This window comes from Syngnathoides biaculeatus, chromosome 7, assembly GCF_019802595.1.
Source record: "Syngnathoides biaculeatus isolate LvHL_M chromosome 7, ASM1980259v1, whole genome shotgun sequence".
Classification (NCBI taxonomy): Eukaryota; Metazoa; Chordata; class Actinopteri; order Syngnathiformes; family Syngnathidae; genus Syngnathoides; species Syngnathoides biaculeatus.
The window spans coordinates 14,449,747-14,463,947 of NC_084646.1; the positions used below are offsets into that span (position 1 = coordinate 14,449,747).

The window sequence follows — 14,201 nt, forward strand, 5'->3', positions numbered from 1 at the left end:
AAAATGGCCACCGGTGCTAAAATTTAGGGAGCTGACATTCTGGTAACAATTTGGTAAGATGAGCAGATCGTAACAGGAAAAAGGAAGTGAACAAGAAAAGTAATGACAATAGACAATGCGCCTGTGTTTTGACTGTGATTGTGTGTGTGTGTGTGTGTGTGTTTTGAGTGTTAATGAGAGGGCCACCCTCTCAGCGTAAACCCAGTTAATCACCCACTCAGTCTGCAGGAGAGAATGGGCTCTGGGACTGGAAAAACACGCTCACAAACACGTATCCACAGACACACACACACACTCTGTTGATCTGTGTTCAAGCTTACACACATACACGTTAAACGTGCACACGTTTTTGTGTGTGTGTGTGCGCTTTTCAGTGTAGCGCACGAGCCCATGTGGAAGGTCCCTAAAGTAATTACAGCGCCTGGGAAATGGAGGTGCTGTCGACCGGGGGAGCAGGGGCAACCTGATACGCCATTAGAGATGGTTGTGTATGTGGGTTTCTGTGCCAGAGCGAGAGCGAGCGAGCCATGGAGAGCAGAAGTAATTGAAAGGGAGGCTTTCGGTATTATATTGTTTATTTCCGCTGAATATAACTGGCAAAACACATTCATTTACTAATAAGTTAGAAATGGTAAAGTCACAACGGATGTTTAAGGCAAATGGCAGTGAATTATTAGACCGAGCACAGACTTAAACCCTGTTGTTGTCTGACAGCTATTGATTGTTAATCAGCATTTCATAACGTTTGTAAACAACATGTGTTAAAACAAATCTGAAGTAATCCAACAAAACTTGCAAATAGTTGTACAGAGAAGATAGTAGCCACTTTTTTTAGGGACAGACTGGAAACCAAACCTCCAGGATCAGATTGTACAGTGGACAGCAGGATATTGACACTTTTGACACACGCAGTCAACTACATATAAGATTTTTTTTTGTGAACCTACTGTATACTGCTTATACACAGTATTTTTCCAGAGCACACACTTATTCATGTTTATTTGATTAGATCCCCTTTTAATGGAATTTTATGGAGAATTTTTTTTTTCATTGTACTAAATTCTACACACCTGCTTTATGCAACTTCCTCTTTGTTGCTAGGATTCAACTAGAAAGACACATTTTGGTGTTTTACCATTGTTTTTTTACAGTAATTTATAAACTATTGGTGTATGAATACTACTTTTGTGGTTAAAATAAGACTCTACATTGTGATAAGAGGATGTTAGTGCTTGGTGAGCGACTGCAGTGCCAGTTGCACATCGGGTCGAATTTAATTTGGGCTGACGTGATATTAAAGCGTCACGTTGGCTTTGGGCGAAAAGAAAGTGACCTTTTACCAAACAACACGTGTTTTGATAAATTTGCGTTTGACTGCGTCTGTGTGCGTACAGCTGACTGCGTGCAGACAGAGGGGGAGGGCTCTCAATGTGTTTGTCTGTGTCTCATGGTGGAGGGAGCGGTGTGGCGACGCAGATTAGATGAGATTAAAGCCAGTCAGAGGATCAATTAGAGGCAAAACATCACAGGGCTACATTGCCAGCAACAATGAGATTAACTTCGAGGTGGACCACGTGTGTGTGTGTGTGTTTGTGGATGCACATATATGTGGGGAGACAAAAAGGATGGCTGGGGTTGTTCAGGGAGCACAGAGGAGACAGAGGGCATTTAAAGGATTATCGTGTGCTCCATTTCAACTGAGGTCTTGTTTTTGGGGGGATTTGGCGATTAGCTTGTTGGATACACTGATTACTAGACTGGCAAAACACACACTCAAGATGAACAAACACTGGGCCGTTTTAGCAGGTTCTTGCTCAACTCACTGTACGAGTAAATGGTCAGAGACACTTGGGGTGGAACACATTATCCGTATATACAACTGGTTGACTGCATGATACTGGTGGTAGAGATAAGAGAACGTTGTTCACAGTCAATGACAAAAGACATTAAAAAAAAAAAAAGACAGTGACATTCAACTTCAGCCATGCGGTGAGTCATCATCGCTAAAGGCCAGCTCTTTCCGTCTGCTGTGAATAAATCATATTTTTGGCTTTCTTAGTCTTGCTTTGTTTTTGTTTTTTGTTTTGTTTTGTTTTGTTTGTTTCAGCTGTCATTAGGATTGGGCATCGAGAATTGAGAACCACTTAGAACGGGTGCTAACATTTCAGCTCTCGCGGGAACGGAAAAATGCGATTCCCCATTTTGATGCCTTCAGTCCGACAACTCTCAAAAAGAAACGGTCAAAAATTCCCAAAGAAGTGGCAAAAATCAACAAAGAATGGGAATGAACCTGTGCATTGTAAAATTTCTTTTAGTGGATGGCCTATCATCAGTGTCTATTTTATTGTTCATCAATCATGCAGACAATTTCTTGGCAAGACATTTTCTTTAAATTGTTTGCTGTAGTATGTCTATATATTCCGGTGTCCTTATTGGTTTTTCCACAGTATACAGTATTTCCATGCAATGACTATAAATTACAATATTTGAACATGACTTTAATTAAAAAAAAAGTAATTATCTACATTTGTCTGAGGAAATTTATAGTACGCAATTTGCCTCACGATAATTTTATGTTATGTGGAGAGCGTTGCTGTGACGTGGTCGCTCCTCAATCAATCATCTCACGATGTTTATTTGATATTAAACCTGCTCCTTTCTCCAGCTGACTAAATAAATGCCCCCCGCATTTCTTCTTTTTTTCCTTTCGGCTTGTCCTGTTAGGGGTCGCCACAGCGTTTCATCTTTTTCCATCTAAGCCTATCTACTGCATCATCTTCTCTTAACACCCACAGTCCTCATGTCCTCCCTCACAACATCCATCAACCTTTTCTTATTATATGAAGAAATATACTAAGATAACGGTTGTATTGTCTCAAGGCTTGCATCAGTTGCTGACGAGGCTTTATTGATTCAACTATTGCCTTTAAAATGCCATGGGGTGAGCGTACCACAATTGCCTATATACTGTAAATTGTTTCAAATACTGTACATTTAACTGAAATTCATCTAACAACTTTGTCTTCTAAGAAATGAGCCAGAAGTGCACGTGTACAATATACAATACATCTCGCAAAGACGCTCTAAAATCTCCAAAAACAACACAGGCTAAAGTCCTCTCTGATATGGAAAGTTTGTCTCTCAGATTAAATAAGTGACCATTTTCAGATTTTCCAAGTCAGGTGCAGTCATTCAGTCGACTTTTTTGCTTTAAATTCCAAGCAAAAAATTATGATGCGCTCTCTATAGTGGCAGTGAAGTCTACTCAATTGACAACAAGCAGCGGTTTGGCAAAGTGAACAACAGTTCTTAAAAGAGGCTTCCACCTGTTCAATGCCACCCAGTTGAAGTTTACTATCAAACTACCGTAAACAAAAAAAATATATATAAACAATAAAACAGTACTCACAGGCAAATATTCTTTATCCTCTTCAAAAAAAACAACTACCCGTAGTATTACTTCAGCTTGCTGAGCCACTTACAATAGTTATGAAACTATTCTTTGTTTGTGTCTGCATGACTGGATTATACTGCTCTCCCATGACCAAGACACACATATACACACACCAAAAGGAACCACAAGAAATTATTTATAAAGCTTTCAATTTTCTACTTTCCATTTATTTTTGGTATTAGTATTGTAGGTTTTTATAAGGTAAAATATTAAAGAGTGCTATTTTCCTGCTGATAAAGAATTACAAACAATTTTGCTGAGACTTCTGCGCAGGGTGGAATGAATTGTCATTTTTATTCATTATACTGGAAGAAAAAAATGTGATAAATACGTGTTTTGCAATTTAGGAGCGTGGTTAATGGAATAAACTCATTTCAAAGCACCACTGTACTTTCTTGACATCAATTACGATACCATTTTCCTACTGACACAAAGCTACGGTGTTACCTTATGGCATTTTAGAGTACAGAAAGCTCAAATAGAATAATTTGTTAATAGTGAACCGCAAACCGCTTCGCTTTAGTTTAGTTTCATTACAATATGGGTTATGTCTCCTTCTGACACAGAGGAATTTTAAAATGTTGCTGAAAAAATGCCTGTAAAGTCTGTCAAACCTATGCAAAACTTGAGCCCCCTCAGGAGCAAAAAACATACAGTTGTTTACAGCTACCTTTGAACAGGGCATAATAAACCACGTGCTGCAACTCAAGACAAAAAATAAAATGAAATTAATGTTGGCTTCACTCACCATGATGTAATGACGCTGCATCTCCGACTTCTCACTGGCCAGCTTGTCACACTCGAGCTTCAGGCTGTGGAAGAAACAAGACAAGCAAGAGTCAGCAGTGGTCACTTCATCCCTCATCACCTTCTTTTTCCATCAGCACCTCGTCCCTTGTCGGCCATCTTAAACATCATTACTGTCCTCGTCCTGACCTTACTGATCATAAGCACTTGGTAAAATGTCTTGTTTTCTCAACCAGAAAGCAGGCGATTCTAAACATAGCTCAGGCCATTAGCTGTAATCACGTCAGCGCTGATGACACGTGAGGCGACGGGACAAAAAAAGGAGGACACGTCAACAAGTCAGCCAGATGGTAAAATGAACACGACAGGAAGACCAGGGGGGAGGGAGGTGCGATAAATCACCCCCGTGCGCATTTGATTGAGGGAGCCGGTGCCGACACGCCGGTGTGACAAGGCGTGATCCCACGCGAGGATGGATAAGGCTGGGGTGGTGTAAAGATATGCACAGGCACATGGCACATAGATCTAAAACCTGCTTGATGCCCTGTGTACATCGATGCTATCTGCGGGAATGAAAGCTGTGATGGCAGTTAACACGGCGCGTATCACAATGTCACACATTGCTAATGTTGTCACATTACTCAGGTGTACAAGTTCATTTTTTACAAATACAACACCAGCTGTAAGCTAAGATTCGTTTCACAGTCAAATCTCGTCTTAACTTTGATCCTCTACTCAACCTTAAAAATTACCTAACTTGATTAAAACACTCATTTCCACCTATCTATGAATTACCCAAAAGATTACGAAAAGCATTTTATTCCCACACAACCACTAGTATTTAACACTGGTGCTGCCTATTTCTTATCATCCTTAAGATGGTTCCACACCTTCAATAGAGTCCAGTTGTATTTGACCTGACTGATTTTTAATTAAAAAAGCAACACACCTGTCTATATAAGACCTTACAGCTCACAGTACACGTTAGAGCAAATGAGAACGAGAAAATGTCTGAAGAGCTCAGAGATAGAATTCTGGCAAACCACAGATCTAGCCAAGGTAATAAAAACATTTCTGATGCACTTAAGGTTAAAACCACAGTGGTCCACCATAATTCTTAAATGGAAGACGTTTGGGGCAACAACAACTTTTCTTTGAACTTGTGAAAAGAACATGCTTGAAAATAAATTGGATTCTGTCATTCCTCACGTTTGCATTGGTTTTCTTTAGGTCATCCATGTTTCTCCCACATTCTATAAACAAGCATGTTGGGTTTGATGAAGACTCAAAGATGTCCATTACTGCAAATATTAGAGTGAGTGGTTATTTGTCTACTGTATATGTGCCCTGCGATTAGCACTCGACCAATCCAGGCTGTAACCAGTCTCTTGCCTCCGGCTCACCTGCAACTCGGGTGTGACATCGAGAATCGATTGGAATCAGGACTAACATTCTGGTTCTCCTGGAATCATTAAAATTTAAAAATTTCAGTTCCCCGTTTTGATGCTTACATTCCCCCTGACACTGAAAAAGAAAGTGTTGAAAACCACTGAAGAACATGCACAAAGATGTGCTTGTGCTGTATGGCAGCAGTGAACGTAACTGTGTCTTGACTTCGGTAAAAATACATGACCAAGCACCTCGGTGCGACACTTGGAATAAGGTTATATTCTGCAAAAGGGTCTGTCATGATGTGTTGGAAGTCTGATGTGCTCCGTACCGCTCCCAGCCTCAGGAGGCTACGTCGTGCACGACTTTAGTCAATTGGATAAGTGAAATAATAAAATATGTCGATGCCAGCATTGAGGCAGCTAACAAATTAAACAGTGGGTGGAACATTTGAACAGATGGTTTGTAGCATTATTTTAGTCTTCAAACCAACGTAAGAGCCCATGACAGGGGAAAAAAAAAACTGAACTAAAACAAAAGGTCAAACTAGCAACTCTACATCATAATGAAGTGGCACAAGATTGACAAACGTCTCAAAGTATCACAAAGACTGTCCTTGATTACTTTTTCTTGCCATCTATGTGTACTTTCGGAACTTTGCGCATGGATAGACATTGAAGTCAATAATGTTATATGTATTTTTCATTACAATATCTATTTTAAAATGTTTATAGGCATGACACTTGACCTTTAAGTCAATTGGGTTAGTTCTAAACACATTGACTTTTAGTTCATAGGTTTAATATTGATACTGGTTATAAAGAACTCTTGAGTCAAATGTTCATTTTCGTCAATGCTGCAGTCAGGATGTTCATAATTTGGACCCTTATTATTTAAACCATGCAAACTTTTTGGCCCAGTCCTCTAAAAGCATTGTAATCGAGAATCATTTGCATACAAAATCTAAATGTGGAATCAGATCGGGAACAGAACTGCTCAAATTCAAACTATCCCCAACCCTACTTGGGACATGGATAAGAACAAGCACTAAAGAATATGGATGGATTGCTGTGCCTCAAACATCATACAAAACAATTGTTGTCTTTCTAGTTCATTTCTTGCAAGAGAGAAACTGCATAGAGCAGACAACATTTTTTTGACTGACACAGTAGTTGCTGTCACACTTATACTAAACATGGAGTTGCCTTGTGTTCACAAACAATTGTTGACGCCGACTTGGAACAAAGCGTCTGAGGACCTCCGGCAATGAACCCCATACTGCTTCGCTTAGTCTTAAATACTCTGCTTAAAAGACACAGCATGCTTTGGTAAATTTGCATTACAAACCGTTGAAACAAATGTCAATGTCATGTTCCTGCTGAAAAGCGCTGCATTGACTTCCTGCATATGTGCATTTTTTTTTTGGCTGTGTGGTGTGTTGTCATGACAACAAGCCTACCCCCCCCTTGTCTCCCCACTCCCAGTTCACCTGGGATTGGCTGTACGATTCTTGTAATTGGCGCTCATCAGCCAGCGGGCATGCACCGCTTCTCTCCAAAGACACTTTGATGGAGTTTTATTGCCGATTCTTCCGTCTCTAAATCGCTTGCGCTGTCATCTTTATTTTGATTGATGTATTCCCTGATCTATTTATGCATGGGACTGAGGGAAAGGGGAATTAGGAAGAAGAGGAGGAGGGGGGTGGGAGGAAGACAGCGACAGATATAATGGCTGCGACTATCCCCAGGGGAATGCCTGTTGTACATTTGCCTTTTAAAGGCTTCAACAACATACAGCATATCAGTACAAAGCTTCCACTGTGACTCCCACATTTTAAAACCCTCTCCCAAGTCAGCAGGCACAAAAAAAGCTCTTTTTTCAACCGCGAGTTGGCTCTTTAATGGGGGTTAAACGCTGCTCGCCATTGAGGGAATCACAAAATAAACAAAGACCCGAGTAACAAAAAAAACCCTCAACTATTTTTGCTACAACTCAATTCTCTGCAAATACAACAAAGAAAAGTGATCATAATCCCAGCCAAAACACACCAGGCTTTCATGTCTTTGAATGAATGCAATGGTAGACACAAACGTTTACAGGAACTAAAACCATGAACTACCTGCACTAAAGGAAAGCCCTAGGATGTCTCACCTTTCAAACACATCAGTTAACGTTCTAACGGCTGCTCTGGGGGAGACTTCTTAGTCCAAAACGGAAAGATTAATAACCGTTAAAGATAGCGTGACTTCAAAAAGAGGTGAATATAAAAGCGAAGAAATAATTGCATTAAATCATCAGAATCATCATCATCAGTATGTACAGTGAAGAAAGTAAGTATTTGAACACCCTGCTATATCGCAAGTTCTCCCACTTAGAAATCATGGAGGGGTTTGAAATTTTCATCGCAGGTGCATGTCCACTGTGAGAGCGATAATCTAAAAAGAAAAATCCAGAAATCACAATGTATGATTTTTTAACGATATATTTGTGTGATACAGCTGCAAATAAGTATTTGAACTCCTGTCTATCAGCTACAATTCAGCCCTGGACTACACGACAGGACTTGGTCAATGACTTGCTTTGTGCAAACCTGGTGAACAACTACAGGGAACGTTTGACCTCTGTAATTGCAAACAAAGGCTACTGCACCAAATATTAACATTGTTTTTTCCCATGTGTTCAAATACTTATTTGCAGCTGTATCACACAAATCATTTTAAAAAAAAAATCATACATTGTGATTTCTAGATTTTTCTTCTTAGATTATCTCTCTCTCAGTGGACATGCACCTATGATGATAATTTAAGACCGATCCATGATTTCTAAATGGGAGAACTTTCAATAAAGCAGTCCAAATACTCATTTTCTCCACTGTAACAACACACATGGAATTTGTGTCCAGCAGTTGGTACCACCCTGGTACGAGATTCATGTTGAGCAAGGAAAAGAACAAACTAACAAAAATGAAGAACGACAGACATTCAATTAATAGGGAACCCTTCCTTATAAGAGTCACAGTTGTGCAAAGACGCAGTCTTCTATGATTTAGAGCAGTTAGTGTGTGTCAACCCCCCCACTTTATGTTAAGATTATACAGAGTGCCCTGACCTGTTCGCGGTTCACCGTTATAGACCAATGCAATGACAATTGTGCAAAGGGTGTAGTTTAAAGTGACGAATCGTGAAATACAAATACAAATACAGTATATATTACTGATTCTAATAACCGTGTCTCAACAACACTCCAAGGCAGAAAATAGTAGCTTCGCTGATCTAGAATTTAATGACTTAATTGTAACAAGTTAAAACAGTTTGAATGGCTAGTTTTGATTTACATTGATCGGTAGCGCCTAGCCGACGGTCATCAAATCATCAAATAATGATTTCACCTCTTTGGGCACAAAATAGGTGGTGCTTGCCTGTAATGACATGACAGCACAGTCCCAAAGCTGTGTAACAAGAGCAAATGTCAATAGTAGTACCTACCTGTGAAAACACTCGTACTAAACTTTGAGCCACCTCATGATCAAAAAATTTTTTGTAATCAGTTATTCATTACATAACATGCCACATGCTTGATCAAAGTGTCTGGTCTCATGATCATAAACACAATTGCTACTAGTTACCTAGAACATAGTGTGCAAGAGTGCCAAATAAGGCACATGCCGCTTCACCTGTCTAATAGTTTGTGATCATGTATCCGCCCATTTTCTGAGCCGCTTATCCTCACAAGGATCGCAAGAGGCAAAGTACACCTTGTACTGGTTGCCAGTCAATCATAGGGCACACACACACATATCTATCCATCTATCTATATATATATATATATATATATATATATATATATACATACACACATATATACTGAAAAAAAAAAACATTTGCACACCTATGGGCAAATTAGAGTCTTCAATCAACGGACATACAATTTTAAAGAGCAGCGTGGAAGAGAGCTTACACAAATAACCTTTAATAATGAGACATATGCGGTGTTGCCAGGACATTATCACTGGCATTCCACTCCCACTGGAATATAGAAGTAAATTTTCTCTGTGGACCAATCAGTGAATGGAACCAGGTCAAGCTCCACCATTACACACACCCACACGCACGCACGCACGCACGCACACACACACACGCACACACACACACACACACACACACACACACACACACACACACACACACACACACACACAGAAAGCCTTCTCTCAAATAAATGCCAACTACCTTTCTGTGGTTTAGTAAAAGGCTTATGGCCCAAATCACTTTCTGAGAAAATATGGAAAGTAGCCACCTATGGATTTTTAATAAAGAAAAATCACTTCTTCACTTTCAAAAAACTAATGTTTTGAATGGATTTTAAAAGGGCGGAGAAAATGAACAGGTTTAAGGCATTTCTGAGCTATTTTGAGCAGGAAAAAGAAAAAAAATATTTGTAATTATTTTAATTGGACATCTTCAATTACAGCACAGCAGATTCTACATTTTTTTGCCATTTCTTACAGAAGAAAAGTAATTAACCATAACAATTTAAATGATGCTATGTCTTGGATTAAGATATAACTTTTCCACTGTGGTCCCACGCACACACTGGATTAAATTCCAAAAAAGAAAGGCCACGTCATTTATAACAGCTTTTAAATCTTGTTTGCATGCGTTCTCACCTGTGGTATTGTGCTTGGAGAAACTGGAACTCATCCTTGATCCTGTCGCAGGAGTCGGATGTTGTGAATTTCAGCTGCTGTGATGAAGCCTGCCAGGGGAATAAGATCAACGTGAAAAAGCATCCCGGAGTGACGGATTGAAAGGAAAAATAATTAACAATGAAATTGGAAGATAGACTGCTTTTTCAATTGAACGTTTCATTCCAATGATCATAAAAAGAAATCTCTAGCTCAATGTGGATCACATCCAATTACACCCCCACGGATGACTCACCCCTATGCCCTGTAATAATAAAATGACAAAAACACTGCATAAAATATATAAAAAAAAAACAACAACTTACAGGTGGTGAGAATACTGCTTAGACTGACACTTAGCAACTTTAAATGTTAATAGTCCAACATGAAAGCTGTGTTATCAGTCCAGTTGGGTGATATGACCTAAAATTATAACCTCAGGAATTTTTCACAAATAAATTAATTAACCATTTCCACCCATTCATCCATCCATCTTCTACCGCTTTGGTTACGTTTTGCACACCAATACAAATGACAGAGAACAAAAAAGTTTTGTTTTTATGAAAAACTTTAAATGTAACCCGTACATCCCTCCTGGAATTCAAATTCAAAACTTAATCAAGTCCATAATGTGTAAAGTGCAAACACAAATTTTTTGAGCTTTAATTTTAAAAGCGTGCCAATCGTATTCCTGAATAACTGAACAAAATAAACATGATACAGTATTTTGGTTGAGGGGTATATTTATGTATATTTTATACATTTAAACTAGTGTATGGCTTCATGGTTTGACTGGAGCACGTCTGTTGTTGCAGAATAAAAGGACACCCCCTCCAGCTCTCTGCTGATTTCCTCACAAGTACTACTGTACAAATAGCGTAAACGAACGTCAGCAAAATACTTGCGGCTAAGTAGCACATACTTAAGCTTGTGTTGAGTGTAGCTACTCCACCATTTAGAGTTTGGGCGGCATCTTTGGCTGTTAAACTAAAAGAGACAAGAAAAATTGCAGGTAGTCGTGAGTATGTTTGTAAAATGTACCTGCGGCCTACAGTTTTCAGCAGGAGGATAAACGTAGTCTTACTGCTGTAGATGTGGACCATAACTTTTATCGATGTGCAAGGCAGCTGCTTGAGTGATTGCGCTCCATCGTGCTCGTTCTCATATCATATGTGATACTGTCTATAAAATTATTTCTGGCACGGTAAGCTGCATTTTAACTGTTTTTTTGTGGTTACATTGAACCTCTGTAAACCTCAGCGACATTTTTTTTTAACACTCAAATGAGCTAACTTTGCATTAAAAATACTTTTTGATAATTTGAGATTGAGAAGAATAATTCCTACCTGAAATGAAGCGATCGCTACACGGGTGTGTGTGTATTTTGGTTGGGCACCATCCATCATGTTTAATTGCCAAAATCTATCGATACTTTCTGGTCTTTTCAGCTGGTATTCCAAAGAATTATCTTTTTGAATATCGGTCTCATATGTTGTGACAACCAACAGCACAACAGGTCTCGGGTATTGTGAATATTCTCCTCCGGTTCAGTGTTTCCCACAATGTCGAGCGGCTCTGTTTGACCGGCAATATGGCGCCGTGAAAATGGTGACGTCACGTGCACGAGCTCCATCGTACAACCGCGAATATGCGGGAATTGACTATACGAAACTATCTGATCACATGTATTAAATAAAAAAATACTACTACGCCACAACTGTAATATCAGCCATATCGCTGTCAAAGGAGGGGCTGGCATTATTCAGAAACAAGTCTACACACACACACACACACACACACACACACACACACACACACACACACACACACACACACACACACACACACACACAAGCAAAAATAAAAAAAATATATAAATAAAGCTGTTGCTTAGAGAGACCAACTTTAAATCCAAATAAGCTTTTCCATTATCTCTCTGGACTGTACTGGCGAGGAACAAACTCATCAAACAGCACCGCGGCTATTTGGTGCTGTGCCACGCTGAGCATGTGTCAACACAAGGCACTTAGCTGCAGGCAGCCTCGCACATCACGCTGTGATAACTGCTCCCTGCACCGTTTGGCTTTGCATACCGTGTGTGTTTGTGTGCGTGTGTATGGAAGTGTTTGCATACAGGTTGGCTGCCGGAGCCCAAGGCTAGAGTTGCTGCCCCAGATCTTGTTTCCTCCCAGTGTAACACAGTGTGCAACCATTTTAAATACCGCATTTCCTTTTCAGTGTGTGTTTGCAGTCAACAGCCCCTGGTAGACCTTGTAGTTGCACGCAAATGTTGGGACTGAGATGGAGTGTATGCACAGTTTGAAGAAAATCAGAGCATCAGGAAAGGACAGACATTTCAGGACCTTCATATCTCGTTCTCTTTCTCACTCTCCCTTACTCAAACAAAGACAACGTAGAATTGAGTTTATAGTATCGTGTTTTAAGTCTTAGAACTTCATCGTCATGGTCCACCCACTTAATAAGAACGCGCTTTCTCGCAATTAAGAGCCATCTGCCGAGTACACGTTCAAGTTAGACTTTAGACCGATTGGATTGGCCTGATTAGACCGGCCATAGATTGGTACTTTTTTGCGGATCGGTTGATTGGTTTGGATGTCATAATTCTCCGATCCGTTCAGTGATCGTCTCCGACAAAGACATTTACTTCGCATCGCCGTCATGCACAGTACATCAAATCCAAAAGCAAGTTTATTTTTATATCTTGGTATTTATATAGGTCTTTTGTCATAGAACTTTAAATATCTGACGGCCAATAAGGTCATTTAAAAAAAAACAAAAAAAACACTCCATGGGAGAGAGAACATGGCTGAACGAAACGACACATAATGCACGGGTCAGACTACAAAACACATTTGCTTTTTCAGGACTGCACTATGTCAGACTACTGCAATCAAATCTTTATGCCGATACCACCGCATCCCATTTGTTACGCTCAGTGGGTCAAGTCAAATGTGACTGGATACACTCATTAATGTGAGGATAAAAACACGACTGGATTGCGGCGACTCTATCATAAAAAAAAAAAAAAAAAAATGGGGGAAAATAACGTGTTGAGAGTCATTGGTGCTCAGGACAGGGAAGGACGTTCGATTAAGGCTTGCTTGAGGTATGTTCACGTACATACGTACGTAATTCCAAATGGACAATGACCCAAAGCATAGTGCCAAAATGACTCAAAAGTACCTTAAGGATAACAAAGTCTTGGAGTAGCTATAACAAAGCCCTGATCTGAATCCCATCGAACATTTGCGGGCAGATATGAAAAGGTGTGTGCGATTGTGGCAACTGACAAATTTGACAGTTCCACCAGTTCTGTCAGGAGGAATGGGCCAGGATTCCAGCAGAGTACTGTCAGAAGCTTGTGGAAGATTATCCAAAATCTTTGGCCAAACCTGACCTCGATGAAAACAATACAAAATTCCCAAAAAAATTCTCTCTCACATTATTGTGGCATTTAACAAAATGCATTTTTTTTTGTAATCCTGACTAATATAAAAGAGGAGGGTTTAGCGGCATTTGACTTCAGACAGTGAGACAAAAAAACAAAATGTGTGTTTTGCAGCGTACACGCAAACTTTTGGCTTCAACTGTATACATTAAAGGGCCGCTGTCATGAAATACATGATTTTTAGTACGTTATTAATGAAAAACGGCAGCCGACATGGACCCATGCGTTTTTTCACCACAAAACATGATTTTGTAACACCCGCTATGAAAATCCTCTTGAGGGATTTGTTTTCGACAAGAAGCAGGAAGTGACGTACATTGCAGGACCGCCCTCACGTGGACTCGTTTGTTTCTATTAGTTTTACCTCCGGGAAGGTAGCTCGTTGTTCATTCGTGTTAGCTTGGTGCGGACCACGTAATCTGTATCACATAATGTAACAAAAGATCCGTGTACGTATG

At 39.8% G+C, this 14,201-nt stretch overlaps 1 protein-coding gene across 2 annotated transcripts in view; it reads right to left on the reverse strand.

The window, feature by feature from the left end:
* The window catches only part of tle5 (TLE family member 5, transcriptional modulator), a 45,502-nt gene that overhangs the window by 15,953 nt on the left and 15,348 nt on the right, over positions 1-14,201 (reverse strand). For both annotated transcript variants that reach the window (XM_061825544.1, XM_061825543.1), the window contains exons 2-3: positions 10,257-10,345; positions 4,203-4,266 (exon numbers count right to left, since the gene is read on the reverse strand). In XM_061825544.1, the coding sequence (XP_061681528.1) occupies positions 4,203-4,266; positions 10,257-10,345 (153 nt within the window). The remainder of the gene's footprint in view (positions 1-4,202; positions 4,267-10,256; positions 10,346-14,201) is intronic.